Below are 23,707 nucleotides of genomic sequence, written 5' to 3'. Positions count from 1 at the left end.
GTCTACACCCCCTCATAACTATGACTATGAATATTGTCCTTAACAATAGATCTAAGTATATAGAGTTATATTATCATTTTATTCAAGATTTGATAGCATGAAGAGTGACTGCTACAAACTATGATCCTATTGAGAAGATCAATTGGCAATTATTCCCACTAAGCCATTGTCGTCTCGTCGTCATCAATTTATCTATGGCAAACTTCCCACAGCTCAAACTATGGTCAGTTTGAGGTGAGTTGTGTGGGGGCAGAAAAGTAACTGTGGACAGACACACCTTCTTGTGTGGGGCAGAAAAGTTGGAGCTTAGCCAGCTCTTTTTCCATTACTCCGATGCTTTGTCTCTGACCTCACCGCCCCCTCTGGAGTCACGACCTTTAACATTAACTTCCCTCGAGCCCACACGGCGATTGGGACCCATGATGGAACAGATTGGTACAGTGCATTTATGCAGCCCTCGCAACAATGTATCGGTCTTTCCAGCTCCGGCCGCTGGATCATCCTTTATTACAAAGCACCGTTTGGTCAATCGAAACGGATTCACGGCGAAAACCTCAGAAAAAATGGCACCGTTGGGCACATGCCTGACTGAAGAGTGGTAGAGGCTTTCCGAAAGAGGAGGAGAGAAGACGATTCCAAACTCCGACCATTAATGCATATGCACTTGCGTTGGGTACAAGACGCATAGAGCGTAATGAAAATGTCTCCTTCTGTACCCACTACATTATCTTCAAGGGACCAGGACTCTGAACAGCTCCATTAATCGATTCAGATTCCTCTGCAGAAAACAGGAAACGGAAAAGTTCGCCGTGCATTCAACGCAGTAAGAACCAGATGGCAACAGTCAAACATGGAAGTGACAAATAAACTCATTAAAGAAAGAAAACAACACGAAGCTCGTTTGATTCTAATCTTCGTATTCTAATCATCGGGCTCCCATTTTTCTCCGGTAGGTCTTGTTCAATACAAGCTGGAATTTGCCGCCAAATCAGGGCCGAGATATGCACACATGGGTAGTCTTTGGAGTCCATAATCGTTGATAATAAAATCGCGCACTCGTGGGGTTTAACGTTCAACGGCCGGTCTTGCCTCGTCACTGCTGACTCTCGTGCTGGCTTATCTCCTCTCCTTTTCTCTCACCACTTTTGACATTTTAATGTTTGGATATTCGGACTCGAAAAGAAGTCTTATCCTGGACAAAAGGGTTCGTGGGTTTTTTCTATCAAGAAGACGAGCTTTGGATGGCTAATTCATGGTGCTCGGACAAAATAAACTCAAGTACAACTCCATCTTTTGAAAATAGAGCAGCATACACTATTTCTCTTTGACGATCACGTTGACATAATCTGATTTATAATTATATACTTCACATTTCACAGATAAAGTCAGAAAAAAAAAAAAAAAGGAAAGGCATATAGTGACGGCAAATTTAAAAAAAACAAAAAGGGATTTTTTTCTACTACACAGACGCAGGGCGGAACGCTCGAGTGGCCGGAACTCGCTCTATGGTCCAGGCGGGACGCTTTGACTGTATTGGCTGACAAATCAGCACCCTCTAAGCGGCAACCCGCAGAGACAGTCGTTGTTAACGAAGGAGGAAGCCTCAAGGTGATCGAAGGGGGATCCATTGGGAATCCTGCCGCAGAGATGATTATGACTCAGATCCAGATGTCCTATGTACGAAGCCGATGTAATCGAGCTGGGAATAATTCCTGACAATCGGTTGTACGCGAGATCCAGTAACGTGAAGTATGATCTCGGACCGAAGGCGTCTGGAATGTGCCCGTCGATCGCGTTCTTGCTCAGGTTCAAGATGCTCAGACCTGAATTATGAAGCAGAGTCGGCGGGATGCTGCCGGAGATCTGATTGCCGTCTAGATATAGCGACGATAGCACCGCCATTTGGCCCAGGGACGCCGGAATCGATCCCGAGATCCGATTCATTGAGAGGTCCAAGTCGGCGAGGCGGTAAATTTTGGAAATGGAGCTCGGGATCTGTCCACTGATCTGATTCCGACTCAGAAGCGCTCGGCTGAGCATCTTCAGGTTTCCAAAGTTCTGAGGAATCTCCCCGACGATCCTGTTACTGCTGAGGTCGAGATGCATCAATCCGGCAATGTTGGCCAGGGAGGTAGGAATGGTGCCGGAGATCTGGTTGTCAGCAACGTTCAAGACGCTGAGATGAGTCAGTCTTCCGATGCCCCGAGGGAGGGGACCGGTGATCCTGTTTCCAACGAGGTCAAGAATGCGGAGGTTAGGGAGCGAGGTGATGCAGGAAGGAATGGGACCGGTGATATTCTTCCAGTCGGCGATGACGATGTTGGTGAGACGATCGAGCTTACAGATTTGAGGGGAGATATAGCCGTACATGACGCCGGTGCGATGCGCGCGTTCGAAAATTGGATCCTCAGACTCGCCGCGGAGGTTAATATCAGCGACGCGGCCATTGGTGGGATCACAGCTGACGCCGTACCAGTTCTTGCAGCAGTTAGTACCGGTCCATGAGTTAAAGATGCCAAGGTAAGGCTCCTTGAGGACCGACTTGAAGGCTAGCAACGCGGCGAGGTCTGACGGCGGACACGCCTGTACAACCAGCGGCGTGACGGCCAGAAGCAGGAGAAGGGAGACGAAGAGGTGAGTGGACATCATTGTCTACAAAAGATCAACGTGAAAAGAAAGAGCGGTCCTCAGTCTCACTGTCTGAGACAAGGGATAGTCCAGAGCTTGAGAACGTCGTCGGTTTTATACATTTTTGTTAGGCAAAATGCCTCCATGGTTTATCAATATTACCAAAGTAACACACTAGGGTTAATTCACTGCTCGATCGACCACATTAAACAGTCTTTGGAGTAGAAATCTAACCAGTAACGAACATCATATCAGAAGAGAAAGATATAAGATTTCTAACTGGAATGACCATAAATTGTCGGCATGGCGTGATCCGCAGAATGGAGCAGTTAAGAGGAAAGGGGGTTGAAGAATAACAGACCCTGTCCCAGATACAGCCTGAAAAGAGGATCGGGCTCCTGGAAATTTCTTGAGCGATAATGGGAGAGGTCCGACTGGGAGTTGATCCGGGGTTGAGTAAAACATGCGGCGGCAGAAAATCATTTTCTTCAGAATGATTTTAAGTAGAAAATTATTGGGTAAAATATCAAATCATTAAACCAAGCTAGATTTGATTAAAAAAATAAAATATAAAAAGGAGGGCGAAGAAAGAAACAAAAGATAGTCGGCGGACCACATGCATGAGTACCACGTGTCGCAAAAAGGAAGGCGATGACGGAGCAACTTCCGACACTGAACATGGGATGGGTTTCAGCGCAGAAGTAGGAGTCCACACGTGAATATCAGCCGCGGCGTAATTAGCTTCTTTTTCGTTTTTTCGAAGAGCATTCTAATTTGGATCTGATGTGCTTGGGGAGGTTTGGCTGCTTATAATTGGTTTGATCAAGTCGTATTCCTCTCGGGTCCCTCACACGCGGATCTGGGTATGAAAAGACAAGAGAGCGCAAGAGGGAGGACACATGAAAGCAGCGTCGTAAATCCATTAAGACAGCGATGGGATGGGACCTGATCCATTTATATGTTCATTGTAACAAGCACGGGCTGTCACCAGCTAATGCGGTAACTACTCTACCGACGGGCAAAATAAGAGATTTCCACTCTTAGAGTGAAAACCCGTGACCAATTTCTAGTGGTTTCTCTCCTTCCCTTCAGTCTGGAAGGTGGTATTGCTTCTTTTTCTTCATTAATGACGAGAGTTGATCTTTTGAGACCCCTTTCTGTTAGTAGCCTTCTACCACCACTAAGACGATCTGTATTTGACGGGTAGAAATTCGAAGTTGGTGGTGGTCAGAGTTCGCTGGCTCCCCTTTCCACTGGCAAAGATATCAGGAAGCAACAGCCAGTCCTCGCGGAATCCGTTTAGAATTTCCACCACCCGTGTTCAAATAAGATGTTACAAACCACCATTGACAATAATATGTTCAAAACACATATAATTGAAAAAATGTTAAGGCAATAAAACTCTTACTGCGTTTCCTGCAAAGACATCAATACAAGCACAAATAACTCCTGTTGGTATTTCATATAAGAAATGATTAGCCTAAACCACCCAAAATCCAGTCGTCTTGAGGCTTGTTACATAGCATCAAAACAACCATGATTAATAACTGATTCATGAGAATAATTGACTTTGATTGAGAAACTTCTCACTGACAGGGAGCCATATAATAGGATCTCCAGTCAAACATAAGTTTTTGCTAGCACCAAAAAAACTATCATTTTGAAAGAAACCAAAAGATGGTTAATTTGACAAATAACTAGAACTATTCAAATATGAATTTCAACGTGCTGAACTTTCAGATAAGACTGGTCCATCTAATAGGAGAATCCATATTTGACAAAAAAAATAAAGAAATTTATGCTCTATGGGAAGAGAGCATGGAGATGAACCATAAATCTTGAACTACATACTGATCTTATTTTGCAGAATCTTTCGCCTTTCCTTCAGGCTTTCCTGTTTTTTCTAGATGTTGTTATCCACTACAGGCCTTTCCGACCATAGACAAATCTTCATACGATTGTATAAAAAAAAAAACAAACCTCAACCATATGAAAGAAAGAAACAAAACAGTATCCTTAGCCTTTTCTTCATACAAGCACATCAAAATGCAAAATCACTGAAAACAAATCAAACAAAAAAATCAAAATAAAAGGGACAAACAAAAAAAAAAAAAGAGGATGAATCAGGATGCTTGATTCAACAAAGAACTTCAATGTATGTACCCGAGAGAGAGAGGGAAAGAAACATCATTTGCTATGTTATAGTCAACATCTGCATTGGCTTACACAAACTTACAATAAAAGCAGATTTCAACTGATCACAGACACTTCAATAAACCCTAGATTCCATTGAAGTATCGTCTTCATCAATAAGCGAGTTAACAGCAGTGGAGACCAACCTGCAAAAAATAAACATAAAAGAGAGTCATATGCAAAAAAATATCAAGGCAAGGGATCATCTGAACCCATAAATTGCAGCAAAAGCCACTAACAGAGCATGTGTCTAAATTTGGGTAAGCATAAGCCCCTTCTCTGGGTAAACAACCATCATGGACTGCACTTTTTATTTTAATGATGATAACTAACACACACAACACCAGTACATGACCCCTTTGCCCGGTTGAGACTTGAACCCAAGACTTCTCATAAGAAATCATCATTCTACTGCTAATCTTTTAATGACAGTAATAATTATAATAAAAGTTATTATTGCAAATTTCATTTTTTTTATCTTCAGTCTGTGAATACTCACTAGATCCTAGGACAAGGTATAAGATTGTTGACTAGAACAAATCAACCAAACATAGTCTAATGCAAGTCTCTCTCTCTTTCTTTTTTTAAAGGGTTGAAATTTTATTGAGAAGAAAAAGGAAAGGGCACAAGAAGTCCCAAAATACAGACACTAAGATAAATTAAACAACAGAACATGAAAATTTGAGATTGATCTGCAGCTCCAACTGATTATGACCAGCTGAAGCGAATTGATCCACCATAGGATTAGCTTCCCTCAGAATATTGGTCCAAGCAATTAGGGGTGTAAATGGTAATACGGACAAAATGGAATAGGCTATTCCATCTACTATTCTGATTACCATTCCGGTTTTCCGTATCCATTCTATCCGATTATTTTGAAGGCATTCTGGTTCCGTTTATCTACCCGGTTAAACGGGTAAACAGGTAAGTAAATAAACGAAAAAAATAGTAAAAATTAATAAAAATGTATAAATTTCTTAAAAATTAGAAAAAAAATAACATGTTTACAATATCTGAAGAAAGTAAAAAGTCATATAACGACATATATAACAAGGTCCCCCTACATAGGTATATAAGGAAATTATAACAATACCCTTACATAATATGTAACGGGTAAACGAGTATAGAATAGGTATTATCCATTTCTGTTCCGTTTAATAAACGGTAAAATGATAAATGGGTAAAATTACCCAATTACATATACGGGTAAGATGTTTTGTACTGTTTAATAAACGGTGGATGAAAAATCAAGTAAGCGGATAAAATTGACACCCCTACAAGTGAAATCAATGTGAGTGGCAAGGTCTTCAATCTGCATAAATTCCTAGTCAAATTTCCAACTGCAAGGGCAGTCCCTTTTAGCCCAACCAATTATGCTTTTTGAATCACCTCCAATTATTGATGGAAAACATAAATACTTGACCTATATCTTCACACCATCTTAGGAGGGCATGAACCTCCACTTTATCCTAGTAATGCCAAGGGGCCACAATATGGTATGAGAGAGCTGCCAACATGATAATGAATGACACCCCCATATCCAGCAGGGCCAGGATTCCAAAGTGAGTTCAGTCAAAGTTCAGCTTTAGATGTCTTTGAGGGGGAGGGATCCACTTAGTGATCTTTTTAGATTTGTAAGTTTCAAGGGAGCCATCGATCTTCAATTCTCTCGCATGATGGCAGCTTGGAGCTCTTCCAACTCATGAAAAAGATTAGTCTATTGCAGAATGGCATGGACCAAGAGCACAATGAGCCTGCCCACCGACCCAGTCTTAGCTGAGAATGTGCGGCCATTCCTTTCCAGCCAAATAAACCACGGCACAGCAGACATCACCAATTGCTACATAAGTCTCCCCATACTTGAAAGGGGGACAATAAAAGTGCTAGTATAGTGCAAGTCTCCTATGAGAACTAAAATTAATCCTCATGGCATAATGCCAAGGCTGTCAGAATTTTTGCCTTTTGAGTTTTCGTCGTTGAAATTGAAATTCTTTTGAGAAAAAAATTTATTGGTTAAAAAAAGAGGAAAAAAAAGCAAACTACAGCTGAAGAAAACAAGCAAAACAAACAAGATTAGGCCAGGGGATCCAGTTGCCATACAACAATCAGTTATTTATCGACCCTCTCCCTAGCAAAGGAGTGAGCTAAGTTATTGGCTGATCTATAAGTCTGTGACCAGGAAATTGGAAATGGTAACACTGAACTTCAGCAAAACAATATCTCCACAGGCATCGAGGACCCAGCCCTCTTAAAAACAGGTTTATAGCAACCATAGAATCACCCTCCACTTCAAGGGGCCCCATGAACTTTTATTTGAAAATCTTTAGGTTACACAAAAGAGATCTAAACTCAGTTTCTATGATCTCACAAGTAACCAAGGAGCCCAAGAACTAAAGAATTACCTCCTCTTGAGATCAAAAGAGATGACCGCAGCCAGAGGACCCAGGAATGTGATTAGTTGCAGAAATTTGACATTTGCACTCTAATTAATTCTTTTTTTGTTTGATCTCAACCTCCTTTTGAACCTGCTATACTGCCAGATGCCACAGTAGTAAAGTGATATCCAACCATGGCATTCTGCTCCTAATGCTCCAAAATAGACAATTTTGAAATTTTGGACTAATTGCTTTTTAAAGTAAAAAAACTTGGACTAATTGGGTTTCCAAGTTCATATGCATGACATACATATATTTTGAATTTCTGTACTAGTAATTAACTTATTTTGTGGACAATGGCTACAAGTCAACAAAGTTCCATACTAGTTATTCCTTGCCTTATCTGCTGTTGTTTCGCCTACTTGCTCTTTTCAAGAGTCTAACTCATTTAGGGAACTTGTCATGATGCTTCCCAGAAGAAAGCTATGGAGGAGTTAAATTCTTTCCAATAAGTATAGGATTTACTTTCACCTGAAAAGACCAAAGAAAAGTAATTTTCTTTCTTTCAGACACTTGCATAGTATTTAGCTTACAGCAAGAAATTGTTGGCTGCATGTTAGCTCTAAAGGTGAAGGTCTGAGTAGATGGATCTCTTAAATGTCATAGAACTCACCCTCTTAACTGTCTGCTCCACTCATATACTATTGAGTTTTACAGAGACCTGTGTTCTACTAAGTATCACAAGATTAATGTATTTTACAGCAGCCAGTAGTGAAAGGGCAGTTCTGTCCTCTCACTCAAAGCTCTCTTTATGTTTCTAGTCATAAGGGTATGTGTGTAGTTGTACTCAATCACTTTATATATCAAAAGGAGATAGCAATGTTTTAACCCAACTGATATGTCCAACCAGCTAGGGTACAGTTTCTGCTTGAGGAGGTTCAACCAGTTGACCCATTGGTTCAACCAGCATATATTACAAACAGATATTTATTAATATCATAAACTAAAATATATTACAATTTTTCACATACAAAAGTGCTTGCATATACATGTTTATTTGTTAAAATATATACACCCAAGTTTTTTATATCAATCGTACCCAATGTAAGTCAAATTCTATATAATCCAATATTACTGTATGTCTATCTCATATCTTAGCAAAAAATTGAATGCAACAAAAACATGAAAGATTGTTTGTGTAGCCAAATCCCATAAACCTTCATAAGTCATGGAAATCTTGTTATCCAACAATTGTAAATTTAGAACACTTCTTGTTAGAGAGCAAGGATAGTTGGACATTTCAGTGTATAAAGTACTGGTGGTAGTGCTACATAGAGAAGGGGGGAGGGGGGAGGGTTGTGGGGTGTTCAACCATTTGAGTGTTTTCTGGCTGTATTACACATGAGTGAACTGAGGGGCTTTTTTGTCTTTTTGGTGTAATTTCTCTTTAAGTGATTAACAAAGCCAGATTAGGGATCCAAGGGAGTTAACAAAATGCTGCCTCATTCACACAGTTCTCTCCCACTTCTTCTTCACATCTCTTTTCTCCTTCTTTTTCACTCAGCTTCACACTTCTATTAATCTAAAGGTTAATGAAACATATGTAAACACTTCATAAATTTGAAATGCAAAAATAAATAAAGACAAGGCAAATAAATTTTAAATTTCACATGGAAAGAGATATACGATGATTGTATAATTTGAACGTCAAAAATATGCCTCTTCAATTCATATTTTTCATTTAGATAATAGTCGGCAAACTTTTTGCGTGTATACTCCCCATTAGAACGGGGTTGCCCAAGGAAGAATAGACATCATCTTGAGGTAGCTCTTACAATTCTATTCAAAATGCATGTTTCTAAAGCTTTTTGGGGAGATGCAATTGTCACTTCTTGTTATTTAATTAATCACCAGTCATGCACTGTGTTGAGGGTGCATTCCGATGCATATTTAGCAGCAAAATTGAAAGTTGTTCAGTTACCTCCCTGGGAATTTGCCTCTTATGTGTTTAGTTCATTGTATGGTCCTATTATTGATAAGTTATCGTGATATTCTGTTTGGTGTCTTTATTGGGTATTCTCATAATCAGAAAGGGTATAGATGTTATGACCCTCGAGCTAGAGAGACTTGTATATCTGCTGATGTTACATTTTCTGAGAGTTACCCTTTATTTTTCTTCCTTGGAATCCTCTTCAATTCATAGTTTTCCACTAAAGAATGACCTGAAAATGAGAAGGCCGTGCCAAAGGGCCTGGATTTTAACAGTATTGGAGTCCGCAATTCCCAGGGGTCCACAATAGGAGGCAAGGACAGTCCCTTCATGAGAATGGAAGACTCCACAAAAGCCTGTGGGACTCGGATTGCCCAATGCACAATCATCAAAGTTAAGCTTAATTGTGTCAGCTGGGGAGGGATCCACTTTGAAATCTTTATTGTTCGAGGGCTGATATTTGGGCCACCAAACTCCAATTATCTCGGAGAAGCCCCTCTTGAAGGCTTCCAAACTTAGGTAGCATATTGATCCAGCCAGAATGAAACTCAAGATTTTCTCGATGACAACGTCCAATGTGTCTGCCTACCATTCCTTTCCAGCCAAAGCTCCCATGGGATGTGAGTAAGGTATGTCATTTACCAAATTCCTGAATGCAAATGCCAGCACTGAGGCCACACAACTTGATGAGGCTACTGTTGATCAACTCTTTGCGGGAAGTTAAGTTCCCCCTTCACCCATCCAAATACAATTGTCAAGCTCCCCTGCAATTAGTGGGACAGAGATGGGCTATTATAGATTATATCTGTTAAAAAAACATGAACTTCTGCACTAGTTGAATCATCTTCTCCAAGAGGCCCATAGAAGTAGGGTGCTTCCAGTCTAATTACAAATAACTCCCCAAAACCTGTAGGTCTCGGGTTCCCACAAGACCTACTATCAATGTTAAGCTTTAATTGACCGTGTGAGGGGGAGGCAGACCTCTGTTGACTGCTGAAAGTGAATGATTTCCAATTTTCTCTCATAACAGCACCTGGGATTTCCTCATAGTCCTAAACTAGCTTTGATCACTGCAATATCACAGAGACTTTCAATCACAGCATCAATGGAACTTGATTAACTAGCAGCTTGTGAGATCCTCCAAAGAACAAGTCCCATTTTCATTTAGGCATATAGAAGTGCCAATAACTAAATCCGATAATGTCTGGTAGGTAAGAACATAACCCAAATTGTCTGGGAAAGGAATTCCATACCTTGAGGACGAAAGGTTTCCCTCATCACTCTCTAACTTGTATCTCTCCTTTCTATGTTCCCTCTGTGAAAATGATTTGTGTTGCTTGCACTTTTTTAAGTTCAACCCACAATTTACTCACTAACTTCTATGTCTCTCAGGTAGCCTCCCTCTCTCAAAATGATTTACTTTTCATGCAGTATTTAAATTTGAATCACAGTTTACGTTATCATGTGTAATCTCTTTTAAACCAATTGAATTTTTTCATAATTAATATCTCATAGCCTCCAAATTTTTTCCTACAATTAGGCACTCATAAACCCAATTTCATTACATATGTTAATGTTAGGTCCAAGTCCCTCCCAAAATGACTACCAAAGTTAAAAGGTTTTTTCCAACTAATAACCACAAGATTTTTCTAAATATTATTATATGTGGGATTATTCCCACTCATACCCTCTCTCACATCCAAACTTCACAAATGGATAACAGGCCTGAGATTTAGACAACATAAACAGGTATAAACTATTAAAAGCCCTACTCTTATGCCATGTTAAAGTTGGGTCTAGGTCCATCCAAAATAATTAGCTAAATTTAAAAGGCATTTTTTCCCAACTAATAACCACAGAGTTTTCTTGACATCAATTTATGGGAGATTATATCCAACTAACAACGTACTACCCCATTAGTTACTTCTCTATTTTACTACCTCTCACTTACAACTTTTGCATTGTTTCTACCAAATTTATCATAGGGATCGCTACTCAAAGAGTAACATTCACTACCTCGAGCATATCTGAGAAACCAGGACCAAGAATAACCTCACCCTAGGCAAGTCAGTGCTCTTCATACAAGCATGGAGAGTCATTGCGCATTGCTACCAAACACTTGGAAAGTAAAAGTGTTGACTGACAAAGGAGACTAGCTGAATTCAATTAACATCAAAATTATTCTTCTGCAGTTCATTTGAAACAGGACCAATCCTCAAAATAAACATCAGATCAGGCCCGAATCAGAAATATACTCAACAATAAACATAAATAGAGCAAATAATATCAATTTGATGTGGGACACCCCATTGCATTTAATTCATAGGTTTGGGTCAGTAAGGATTGCATGAATTTGATACATGCTCCTCTTAAAAGGACTAACATACAGAACATTACCTGTATAAAAAACATATTAACTATCCATACACACCCATAACCCATTTTAGACATAACAACTGCATTAGTTTCTGATAGTTCATCTGGGTCCAAATCAATGAATTTGCCAGTATACAATTCATTGAGAAGCAACATGCAATTATTTGATTGACATTTAGGAGTAAGTGCACTTACCTAGTGTAAGTGAAAGTGAATAACCTAGTGTAAGTGAAAGTGAATCACTTGTTGGTGTTAGTGTGGTAGATGTAAAGTGCACTGGAAAACACTTTCCTGTGTTTTAGTGCCCAAATGAAAAATATAGTGTAAACAAGAGAATAAATTATTTTTTATAATAATCCTAAATAGATCATATACCAAAATAGATAATTAACCTGCACAAACATGGTTACAACCCTAATAAGTAATTTAATGTAGTATTAAAATATATTAATATACTAATTAATTAAATAAGATACTTCATTAATAAATTATGATAAATTACCGTTTAGACTAAATTAATACAATAATTACGTGTGACAATTAACTGCGGCACTAATTAATTATAAAAAAGAGATAAATAAAAACTAAAAAAATAATGAATATAATAAATAAATATAATTTAATATTTTATTAATAACATAAAATATATTTTATGTAGTATAAATTAATAACATATTTTCAAAAAATAAAAAATCATTAGTTTAATTAATGATAAAAATAGAATAATTAAATAAAAATACTTGATAAACTGCTTATTTTAACAATATTTGAATTACCACTCTTAAATCACTAATTTAATATAGTAATAAAAATAATGAATATAATAAATATAATATAATATTTTAATAATAAAATAAGATAGATATTTAGTAGTATAAATTAATAATATATTTCCACAAAATTAAAAATCATTAGTTTAATTAATGATAAAAATATAATAATTTAAAAAATACTTTATCAATTGCTTACTTTAACAATATTTTAACTACCACTCTTAAATCACTAATTTAATATAGTAATAAAAATAATTAATATAATAAATAAATATAATATAATATTTTATTTTATTAATAACATAAGATAGATTTTTACGTAGTATAAATTAATAAAATATTTCCACAAAATTAAAAATCATTAGTTTAATTAATTATTATAAAAGAGAATAATTATTAAAAATACTTGATCAAATGCTGACTTTAAAAATATTTTAATTACCACTCTTAAATCACTAATTTAATATAGTAATAAAAATAATGAATAGAATAAATAAATAAATAAATATAAATTTTTATTAATAACATAAGATAGATTTTTACGTAGTATAAATTAATAATATATCTCCACAAATTTAAAAATTATTAGTTTAATTCAATATAAAAAATAAAATAATTGAAAAAAAATGCATGATAATGAACCAAATTAATAATGAGCGAGAGCGCCAAGAGGAGAGCGAGATCCACTTTCGTGAGCTAAGACGCGAGTTCAAGTCGATGAACGGGTTCATCCACTTGAACTGGTGCCCGGTGTGTGCACTAAAGCATCCTGGTCAAGTGACAATGTAATCTAATACTTGACCCAGAGGCGCACTAACAAGCCCTTATTCTCAATGTTCCTGGAGATAACAAGGGTTTTGGGGACTTCGATTGTCAACAGCACAATAATTAGTCCTTTTTAAGGATAGTTGTACATTATGTTTTTTTTTTTTGGAGTGTCCTCAAAATTAATTTTGTTCTCATTTGAAGAAAACATATAGGTTGAAGAACAAAAGAAAATGCCTTATATATCACCAATTTATGCCTAGCCTCCTGACATAGCACGGTGGTCTAGATTCAAGGAATAACAAAGTTGAATGTTTCCTCTAGAGTATGGGTAACCTAGATTTCAGTAACAACTAAAAAAATTTACAATCTGAAATTCAAGTTTGATGGTTAAAACTTGAAGGACAGAAACTGAGTTTCTACAGCTATCAAGAAAAATAGCAAACAGATAAAAAAACACAGAATAAGTTTATCCAAGAGAGCAAAAACTAGAACCTTATTCAATAGCAAAAAAGTGATTTCTGTGATACGTATGAAGGTTTTCATAGGCATATAAATCAATAAAACAGAAAACTCCTATCATGACTTACGAAATCTGGTTCTACTTGCCGGAAAAGAAAATCAAAGCAGGAAATAGTTTCTAACTTAAAGACTTGCTTACTTTAGGCTACACTAATTTGGAAACAAGAACCTAAACATAAAATAGGAAACTATTATTTGGTAAGACTTTCTAACGGAAAGCTTTAACTAAAACAGCAAGTTACTTGCGTTGTTAAAACTTCTAATCTCAAAATGCTTAAAATAGGAAATTGCAACTTAGAGAAATTTTTCAATTGAACTTGTCCTAAAATATAAAATTCAATCCTTTTTTAATTGAATCCTTTTCTTCCTTCTTCTTTCATAAATATGAGTAACTTTATCCTTAGATATTTCTCGCACTGCATCACCTCATAACAGGATTGAACACCTTGAATCACACCTCATAACAAGATTGAACACCTTGAATCACACCTCATGCATTAGAAATTATGACTTCAAAATATCATTCGTAAAATGTTGATTATACAAACACATATGATGTCCCTTTCTCCCAGTGAGACTTTAACCAAGACCTCACACCAGAAACCCCTATTTGACAATTGATACAAAAGGTTCAATCCATAGTATAACTCTAAAGTTTCCATACCAAGTGTACTATTTGTAATTTGTAATATATAACTCAAATTTTTAATTTTACTTATTATATTTACTATTTGCCACCTTGACCATAGGGCTGTATTTTCAGTTTATGAGTTAAAAATTCCGCCATTCAAAAAAAAAAAAATGTTGCTTTACTAAATGTACATAATGACAAACAGGAATTTTTTAAGGCATGGAGAGAGGATCTTGATGTCATCAATAAGCACATAGTCACATGTGGCGTTCACATAACATCAATCAGGTAGCAACAGTATAAAACATTCAACAACTTTATCAAAGCATGCATGTGGAAAGAAGAAATACACAACATAAGATCTCAAGATCCAAAACATATTGATATATGTGAATATGAGCTAGAAATATATCATGGAGTATAAACACACCTGTATATAACTATGAAAAACAGAATCATATAGAAAACAAGCTTGACCATACGATACTTCTTCTCCCCATTAAGTAAGCTAAAGATCTCTGTAACATCTATGTGATGCTTCCTTTGCATGTACCTGAATTGTACAAAAAACATATACATATAATGCATTCATAGAGTATTTTAAAATGCAAGTGAAAACATGGAATTACAGATCAGGAATTTCAGACAAACTGATATAAAGCTGAGAAAGATCAACACAATTAACTGTGACCTCCCATGTGAGTGTGAACTCGACCAGTAATAATAGAAAATGCCAGGGAGTATTAGATGTGATTTGGACATGAGCACACTGCAGAATTTCTCAAATTAATCACATGAACTTCAGTTGATTGTATGACTTTTCAGTTATTCTATGTAGCTGTCAAACTTACAAATTTCCAGGCTTTAAATTATTTCAAATCACTTATTTTTTTCTTTAATGGCAGTTCTTTCAATTCATCACCAAGTGAATAGGACATGAAGGATTAGGAGACCGTCAATTCAGAAGTACAAGAATGAGAAACCTGAGCCTAAGCAGTTCCCAACTGCCTCTGTGCAGAATATGAAGAAAAATAGAGAAACTCAAACATTCAATTTGAATTCAACTTAACAAGGAACATCAGAGGAGAGAGACATGGATCTTGGAAATATCAAACAGTCACAACCACCCTAAAGTTGACACTCAAATCTCCTCACATTTCCATTCTCAAATATTGGATACACTCAATCTCCTCAAATTTCCATTCTCAAATATTGGATACAGTTCTTATGATACAGACATTAGAGGCTCTATGTAGTATAAGTAAAGACCCGCCAGCCATTCCATTAAACAAGGCAATCAGGGAATTCCATAAACCCAGAGCAACTCATTCAAAATGAGATAACCAGGTCATTTTTCCTACAGAACTGTCCTCATACCACACTTAAAAAATGTACAAGTTTGTCATAGCTGTCTTACATGAACGTAATCCAAATAACACATTTATATCCACACTGTTTTCCTTCTCCTTTTCTTTGCTTAGATGAAAATCCTTGCGCCTTATACAGCTATTCCATGGAAACAGTGCACAACAATATTGTTTCCTACAGTAATCCACATTCTCAAGCTGAAGGGAAAAAACAAGATGTGGGATTCCTCCAAGGTATGTCAATTGGAATAGATTTAACATGCTTTTTTATTGATTGATGAAACATGAGCATAAGAAGTAGATAGCAGGGTAGAATTAAAAATTAGTAATTATGCTCTTCAAACAAGAAAGACAAGAAATTTAAAAACAAGTATTTAGCACATATGATACTTGTGAGGCACCATAAAATTACAAGATTCAAGAATCAGTTGAAACATTGTGAAACGTCATAACCAAAATAAGGCCGTCAAGCAACATCTCTATGGAATCAGTTCAAATAATGTAAAAGACTGCTACCTAAATAAGGTTGTGAAGAAATATCTCCATCATTGATTTTTGCTGAGAAAGAAACATCAAAAATTCTAGAGCTGAAACTGTAAATTATAAAAATATAGAAAATCTGCCTAAGAGTTTCAATAATTTAGAGAACTCTAATCAATAGAGATTGCAATAAAAGCATGACTATTTTTCAGGATGAAGACAACTAATGTCTAAATCTTTAGTAATATTTTGTTCAAATGTTGAACCCCATACCCTGGTGTCTCGAAGACAACAGCCACCCGCCCCCCCTCCCAACCTACAAATATTTAGTACTAATGAGAACGAGTTATTTAGAGCAATAAAATCATTACTCAAAATCGACACAGCATGATGGCTCAAATCAACTAGAATTCCAAGTTCATCATTCCATCATCTGTTAGAACACCTTGTCTTGCCCCTTAAAAACATTTAATAAAAAGGTGAAAACCCATCATTTTACTTATTATGTTTCCCTGCTCAACCAAAACATTACTGGGAATATAACCAGTGCCAATCATTTACCAGAAAATTATCGAATAAGTTTAGAAATTTTAGTTGGAAAAGTCCATCTCATTTAAATCCTTTTTGATAAATTTAACTGACGATTGACAAGGATACTTCATAACAAATAAACCATTACCATAAAAAAACATGAGAGCTAAATGTTAACTAAAAGAAATAAGTAAAAAGCACCACGTTACAATGACAGAGTACAAAAGGGGTAATACGTACAACTTGATATGGTAGTAAGTAAGAGGTGCCATTAGCATAAACATGAACCAGTGCCATGTAAGGAGGTAAATAGTTGATAGAGCTCCTTGAACTATGAATTCCGGAATGACCACTGTATTGATACGAGCGGATGAATCATAAGGGTTAATGTAGTCAAATTCCAAGTCTGACAAGCAGATAAGCTGAAACAAACAGTTCAAAGTAAGATGTCAGAAACACAAGTTGAAGAACCAGCATCAGCATCAATGCAAGAGAACTTAACATATGTTTACACGTCCTATAATGAACAACTACTGCACACCAGTTCCACACTATCGACCACAGGTAAGTAAACTTCAAGCAGTAGTGATGCTGGTTGAAGTCCAAATAACAAGAATCAAAAGTCAAGATAACTTGAAATTTTCTCCAGAGATTTCAGACAAAATAATAAACTAAAATCACGAAATAAAATGCAAAACCAAAACAATTACATTAACTGCAAGAGACATTATTCATCAGTAAAGTGTGTACTAACGAAACCTGTAAAATACTAATTGACGTAAGATGGCTGAAGAGCTTCTGGAAGATGTGAAGTCAACTCTCACATAAATGTAACAACAGAAAAAGCTCACAAAACGTTATGGAATTCAATATTTGGGGAGAAACCCACTAGGAAACGCAAAATACGTTGATAAGGCGGATGCAAAAAGGAGGAATGTAAAATTTAGAAGTTCTTTACATCCTTCCTTTCGGGAAAGAAACGGCCAGCCAATCCAATAAATATAATCTCTTCATTCTAAAAGGGATTGCCATAAACAAAAATACAAACAATTTTGAAGAAAAAAAACCGAGAGAACACAAATGAAGTTAGGAGGGCACGATTTGTGGAATCTAGCACTCGGAATACCTGATAGACGGTCAATGCGAGAAGTGCGATGACAGAGAAAAAGGAGATTAGCCATAGAAGAACTTCCCAAGCCATGATCGACAGTCAAAACAGATACAACGCCGTTCAAGCTCACCAAAGCGGGAAATCATCCAAACAACATCAGCTCGCTGGAAGTACTCACTGGGATCTGTAAATTCTGGCGGAAAAGCGCCAAGGGTTTAAGGTAGCGGAACTTTCGCTTGCCACTTATTTGATGATTTCACTCTCTACTTAGGAAAATGTTCTCTGGAGGGTATCAGTAACAACAGCCATGGGGAGCTTGCAGCAGAATAACTCCCGAGATTTGGAAAATGGACGTACTCGTACATTCACGGTTTTCGACAGGGGGTCAGTCCTTTGTAACTAATTGTAAGTGCCGGGGAAAGAAAGGGGCAAAGTAAAATACTCTCCCCAGTGAAAGTGAACGTGAAAATTATTCATTAATATTGATATATATATAACTTTTAAAAAATTAAATTAATATTATTTAATAAATAAAATCTATTAAATATAATGTTTAAACAAATACGTGCTTTTATACTATTAAAATTATAATCAAATTATAATTTTGTAATATCTAAATATGAAATAATTATATAAAAAGGATATTATAAAATATTTACACAAATACTTACGTTTATAATATCCAAAAACTTAATACAATTATTATATTAAAAGTATTTAAATTCTCACTATTAAACTAACGTGTATATACACGCAGTTATATTTGTTTAAATTCATTATCCAGCATATTATGCAAACATTGTAATAATAAAAATAAAAATAATACAAATATAATTCAATCACCTATTTAAAATAAAGTGTACTCTGTAAGTGAAGTTTATTTCTCTTACATTACGTAAAGTGTACAAAAACCTGTTAGTGCACTCTGTAAGTTAGAAGGGAAAGTAAATTACAAATATAATTCACTTAAATTTTTACTTTCATATATTAATACCCAAAATTTAAGTGAATGACTTGTTGGTGTTAGTGTGGTCATTGAAAAACACTTTCATATGTTAGTACCTAAAATGAAAAATGTGTTAAGGAGGAAAACTTAAAACCAGAGTTGGTTGGTTATAACTAGGGGGCAATTTGGCAATTGGCAATCAAAAGTTCTAAACTTCGATTTGACTGAAAAGAGTGTCTTTGAATCAATAGCTTTTGCAATTTTTCGTTGTATACCAACCACTTCAATCTCTAGTTTCACGTAGGCTACAGATAATACAATCAATACAAAATGCCCTTTAGGATGAACCGTTAAAAAATTATAAGAATCGTTCGTTTCTTTTCATTTTTGCATTGATTTGTGAGAGATAATAGGTTCTAGTTGAGAACAAAATCAGGAAAAAAAACAAAAATACTATATTTATGAGAATTAAAAGACATTCATCTTTTTTCAGTTAGAATTACAACCACGAATCATCTCCTCTGAATCGGCTAGAGGAAACAGAAGAAAACCATTCTTAGAAACAACAAAAAAGGAATATGGTAGAGTTGTCAAAATGAAATTTTAAAAAATTTCCTCTCCCCATCCTCTCACACAAACTATGACTCTGTTAATCCTCAAAACCAGTTTTCTCCCAAATCGCATTCCTCATGCGTCTCAAATCCCTGCCTTTCCACGTCTTCCCTTCCCTTCGTGAACAAAAAAAGAGGTTATTCGGGTCCTGGCGAATTGCTTTGCCAAAAACTCGTGAGGCGGGAGACACGCATCATTTCCGTCTCCCACATCGTCATCACCCACTAGGTCCAAATTACTAGTTTTGGAGTCTTTGTAATCTTCATGTAGAGTTACAAGTTGAGACAATATCAGCTTATCTTATCCTTATCTTCTTTATCTCTATCATCTCCCCGCAAAATGAAGCTCCAAGAGGAGATTCTAATCTTAGTCTCCAAGAAGAGGAAGCGTGTTTGGGGAAGCGGTTTGATGAGAGCATTTGCTAATTGATCAACAGATGAGACATGAATCACCCAAAGAGCACCACTCTGACGTGTTCTCGAATGAAGTGGTAATCCAAAGCTATATGTTTCATGAGTGAGTGAAAGACTGATTGGAGCATAAATTTATAGCACCGATATTGTCACAATAAAAGACTGGTTGTTGCAGAAGAAAAATACCAAGGTCATTGAGAAGAGAGCAAATCCAACGGATCTCAGCTACAGTGGTTGCACAGATCGATATTTCGCCTCGGTAGAGGATTGAGCCACAGTCTTTGCTTCTTAGAACTCCAAGATATAGGATTATGACCTAGGTAAACAATATAGGCACCGGTTGAAGTGAAATCATCCTTGTTACCTGCCCAATCAGCATAAGAGAACGCATGAAGGGTCAAGGAAGATTATCGATGTAAGACAATACCATGATCCAGAGTCTCACAAAGATATCGTAACAAACACTTAACAGTATCCCGGTGATTAGTAGTGGAGCAATGCATAAACTGAGATAACTTATTTACCAAATAAGCAAATGTCTGGGCGAGTAAGAAACAAATATTGCAGACTCCCAACAATAGTTCGATATTCAGATGCATCGGAGAGTGTTGTGCCAAACTGAAGTGTGAGTGTAGATGATGTGGCAAGCGGTGTAGCGACAAATTTTGCATTGGTCATGCATGTGTGAGCAATGAGATCAGAGATATACCGGCGTTGAGACAAAAGTAGGCCTTGAGAATGAGGAACAACTTTAATACCGAGAAAATAAGCCAAGGGGCCAAAATCCTTAATTGAAAATCTCTGAGCAAGTAGATGGATGAACGTCGTCATAGTTTGATCATTATTTCATGTAATAATAATGTCATCAACATAGACTAGAATATACAATACAACTGAACTTGTGTGAGAGATAAATAGAGACGAGTCTACACGAGAGTTGGTAAAACCTAAGGTAATGAAAAACTGGTGCAACTCATGCTACCAAGCACGAGGTACTTGTTTGAGACCATAGAGGGCCTTACGAAGTTTGTAGACATAATTCGGATGATCACAATCAATAAAACACAGTGGTTGTGTCATAAAGACATCCTTAGATAGAGTGTCTTGGAGAAAGTATTATTAACATCAAGTTGTCGAAGCAACCAGCTACAACTTACTGCAAAGCTAAGAACAATGTGAATGGTGGTAGGCTTGATAATAAGACTAAATGTTTCAAGATAATCAACTCCAGGGCGCTAGTGAAACCTTTTGGCAACTAAACGAGCCTTAAACCTGTCAATGGAGCCATCAAAAATATATTTAGTAAGAAAAATCCATTTGCAGTCAACTAAATTCTGCGAGGGATTCGAGGGAATAAGTTTCCATGTACCATTCCGAACAAGAGCACCATACTCATTAGACATAGCCTGATGCCATTTGGGATTGGTGAGAGTTTGAGTTACAATTATAGGCTGGCAGATGCAGGAACTTGGGATGTGAGGTTTAGCTTTTGGATAGGTTTGTAAATGTTGTTCTTGGATAAGGTGACAATAACACGGGGAAGTGAGGAAGTAGGTAGGGATGATGGGAGTGGCTTGGTCGATGTGGGAATGTGGTTTGGAGTGGGTTTTGGTCATGGAGAGGGGTGAGGTGTGGGATTGTGAACGAGGCTGGTAGAGGGCGCAGGGATTAAAGCAACAAATGATGTGCCAGTAGCCGAGAGGAAGGATACAGATGAACACCAGTGGGAGAATGTGTCAGACGAGCGGCGGTCAAGATGAGGCTAAAGTGAAGTGAAGGGGAAGATAGGCTCAACGAATTGAATATGACGCGACACATAAAACGAGAGGTATTGGGGTCAAGACATAGATAGGCACTTTGAGTAGTAGAATACCTTAAAAAAACACACGGAGAGGAACGTGGAGTGAGTTTGTGAGAGGAGTACGGTCGAAGCCTAAGACAACCAAAATTGAGTAATTTAGAATAGTTAGGAGGGTTGCCAAAAAGTTTGGCATAGGGTGAAAGAAGATTGAGCGTGGATGTTGGAAGCCGGTTGATGAGATAGACAGCAGTGGAGAAGGCATATGACCAGTAAGAGAGAGGTACGGAGACATGATAAAGAAGAAAAAAACCAGTTTCAACAATATGACGACGTCGTCATTCAGAATACTTGTTGTGTTCGGGTGTATGAAGAAGAGACGTAAGATGAGAGATACCATTTATCGCAAAAAAAAGGACATTGCTTCGTAATCCCCCCCCAATTATCAGAATAAAGTGTCTTAATCCGTTTACCAAAAAAAATTTCAACTATAGATTTAAATCGGATAAAGTTTTCAAGTACGTGTGATTTTTTTTAGTGGGTAAAACCATATATACTTTGTAAAATGATAAAAAAATAACATAATACTTAAAATTATCGATAGAATAAATTGGAGAGGTCCAGACATCTGAGAATATAATATCAAGAGGGGAAGAAGAGACAAGTGTGGATTGGGAAAACGGTAATTTGTGGTTGTTATTGCATTAACAAGGATTGCAAGTAAAATTAAAATTTGGAGGGTGTGATAAATCTAATTGAAAAGTGGATACGATGTGTCAAAAAATTGGAGACAATGGACGGCTTAGACGATGATGTCATGCAGACAAAGTGGTATTGACACTAGAGAAAACAATTATTGGTGGAGACTAGACTTGGGAGTGATGGCCATCCATACACACCATCCTTAGTTCGACCTCGCAAAAGTGCTACCCCCGTATGAAGATCCTTCACACGAAAAGAAGTAGGTAAGAATTCAATGGAAGTATGATTAGTTTGAAAAAATTTAGAAATAGAAATAAGATTCTTTTACATGGTGGGAACACAAAGAACATTATTTAATAAAAATGTGCAAGAGGGTATAGGGAGAGATTTGTAACCAATGTGAGTAATAGGAAGACTTGTGTCATCACCAATCATAATGTCGTCAGTACCATCATAAGGAGTATGAAGAGAGAGATTACTTAAGTCGGTGGTGACATGGTGTGATGCTCCACTATCCAGAAGCCAAGGAGAACCAGTAAGAGTGGTGGTGGTTGTAAGATGAGTTTGTGGTTGTCATGACGTCTAAGGGCGAGGTTACCAATGAGAGGGGGTGCAAAGAGCCTAGGAAGGCGGCAAAGACTATTGCATCTGGTAAAAGACAGGACACAATGTAACGTTGTGTCCTTTTTCCCAGCACAACTGGCAACGACCGAGATAGGGTCGAGGTTGAGATCGACCATCCAGAGTGAAGATGTTGTGGAGACCTGAGGTAGTACTTGGCTATGGGCAGGATAAGGGTGCCCCTTGCTGTAGTTGATTACGATTATAGGACTTGTCGGAATTGGAGCGAGCAATGGCAGTATTTGCAGAGGCTGGAGGTGGAGAGGAGTGAGTTTGTTGGACATGTACCTAGACTTCTTTGTTGATGAGTTTTTCATGCAGCTCATTAAAAGAAATTGGCGTGTCACGACCATTGATAGTATCAATAAGTGGTTTGTACTCATTGTCGAGCCCATCCACAATTACCTCAGTGAGATCCTCTTGATCCATGGGTTTTTCTAGGGCCGCAAGTTCATCAACCCGCGCTTTAATATACTGCATATACTCGGAAATAGATTAAGACCCCTTAGTGGTATGATTTAGTTGTTCCTTAATCTGTTTGATGTGACCACGTGAGGGTTGAGCATATGTACTAGCCAAAATATTCCAGGCTTCATGAGAGGTGCTTGAGTGAGTAATAAGAGGAATAATGGATGGCATGAGAGTACCGATAAGAGCACAAAAAATTATTTTATCTTGACGAAGCCACGTAGTGTGTTAGGGATTTGGAACAACAAGATTATTGATCATCTTTGTGGCAGAAGGCAAAGAATAAGAACTATCAACGAACTTGAGAAAATCATAACCATAAAGAATAACCTCCATCTGAGCTTTCCAGCTAAAATAATTTGTGGAGGTGAGTTTGATCGAGTTGTAGATGTGGAGTACCATCCG

General features: G+C 37.0%; 2 protein-coding genes across 2 annotated transcripts; both read right to left on the bottom strand.

Moving 5' to 3' along the window:
• Positions 1 to 1,269: 1,269 nt before the first annotated feature.
• Positions 1,270 to 2,722, bottom strand: LOC137941234 (DNA damage-repair/toleration protein DRT100-like). The gene has a single exon (XM_068786556.1). The coding sequence runs from the start codon at positions 2,647 to 2,649 to the stop codon at positions 1,546 to 1,548; it is 1,104 nt and encodes a 367-aa protein (XP_068642657.1). The 5' UTR covers positions 2,650 to 2,722; the 3' UTR covers positions 1,270 to 1,545.
• Positions 2,723 to 4,732: 2,010 nt separating this feature from the next.
• LOC137941662 (protein cornichon homolog 2-like) lies at positions 4,733 to 18,125 on the bottom strand. The gene is made up of 4 exons (XM_068787165.1): positions 17,758 to 18,125; positions 16,872 to 17,053; positions 14,684 to 14,806; positions 4,733 to 4,967 (listed from the first exon to the last, which is right to left on the bottom strand). Exons 1-4 carry the CDS (start codon positions 17,830 to 17,832, stop codon positions 4,898 to 4,900), a joined length of 450 nt encoding a protein of 149 aa, XP_068643266.1. The 5' UTR covers positions 17,833 to 18,125; the 3' UTR covers positions 4,733 to 4,897.
• Between the last annotated feature and the right edge of the window lie 5,582 nt (positions 18,126 to 23,707).

The sequence above is a fragment of the Aristolochia californica genome, unplaced genomic scaffold (genome assembly GCF_029961685.1).
Source record: "Aristolochia californica isolate CCGP_79_NKW_82.1479 unplaced genomic scaffold, dmAriCali1.0.hap1 SCAF_9, whole genome shotgun sequence".
NCBI classification, from domain to species: Eukaryota; Viridiplantae; Streptophyta; class Magnoliopsida; order Piperales; family Aristolochiaceae; genus Aristolochia; species Aristolochia californica.
Note: the sequence above shows the minus strand (reverse complement) of the source record. Positions and strands in the feature narration are given on the sequence as shown.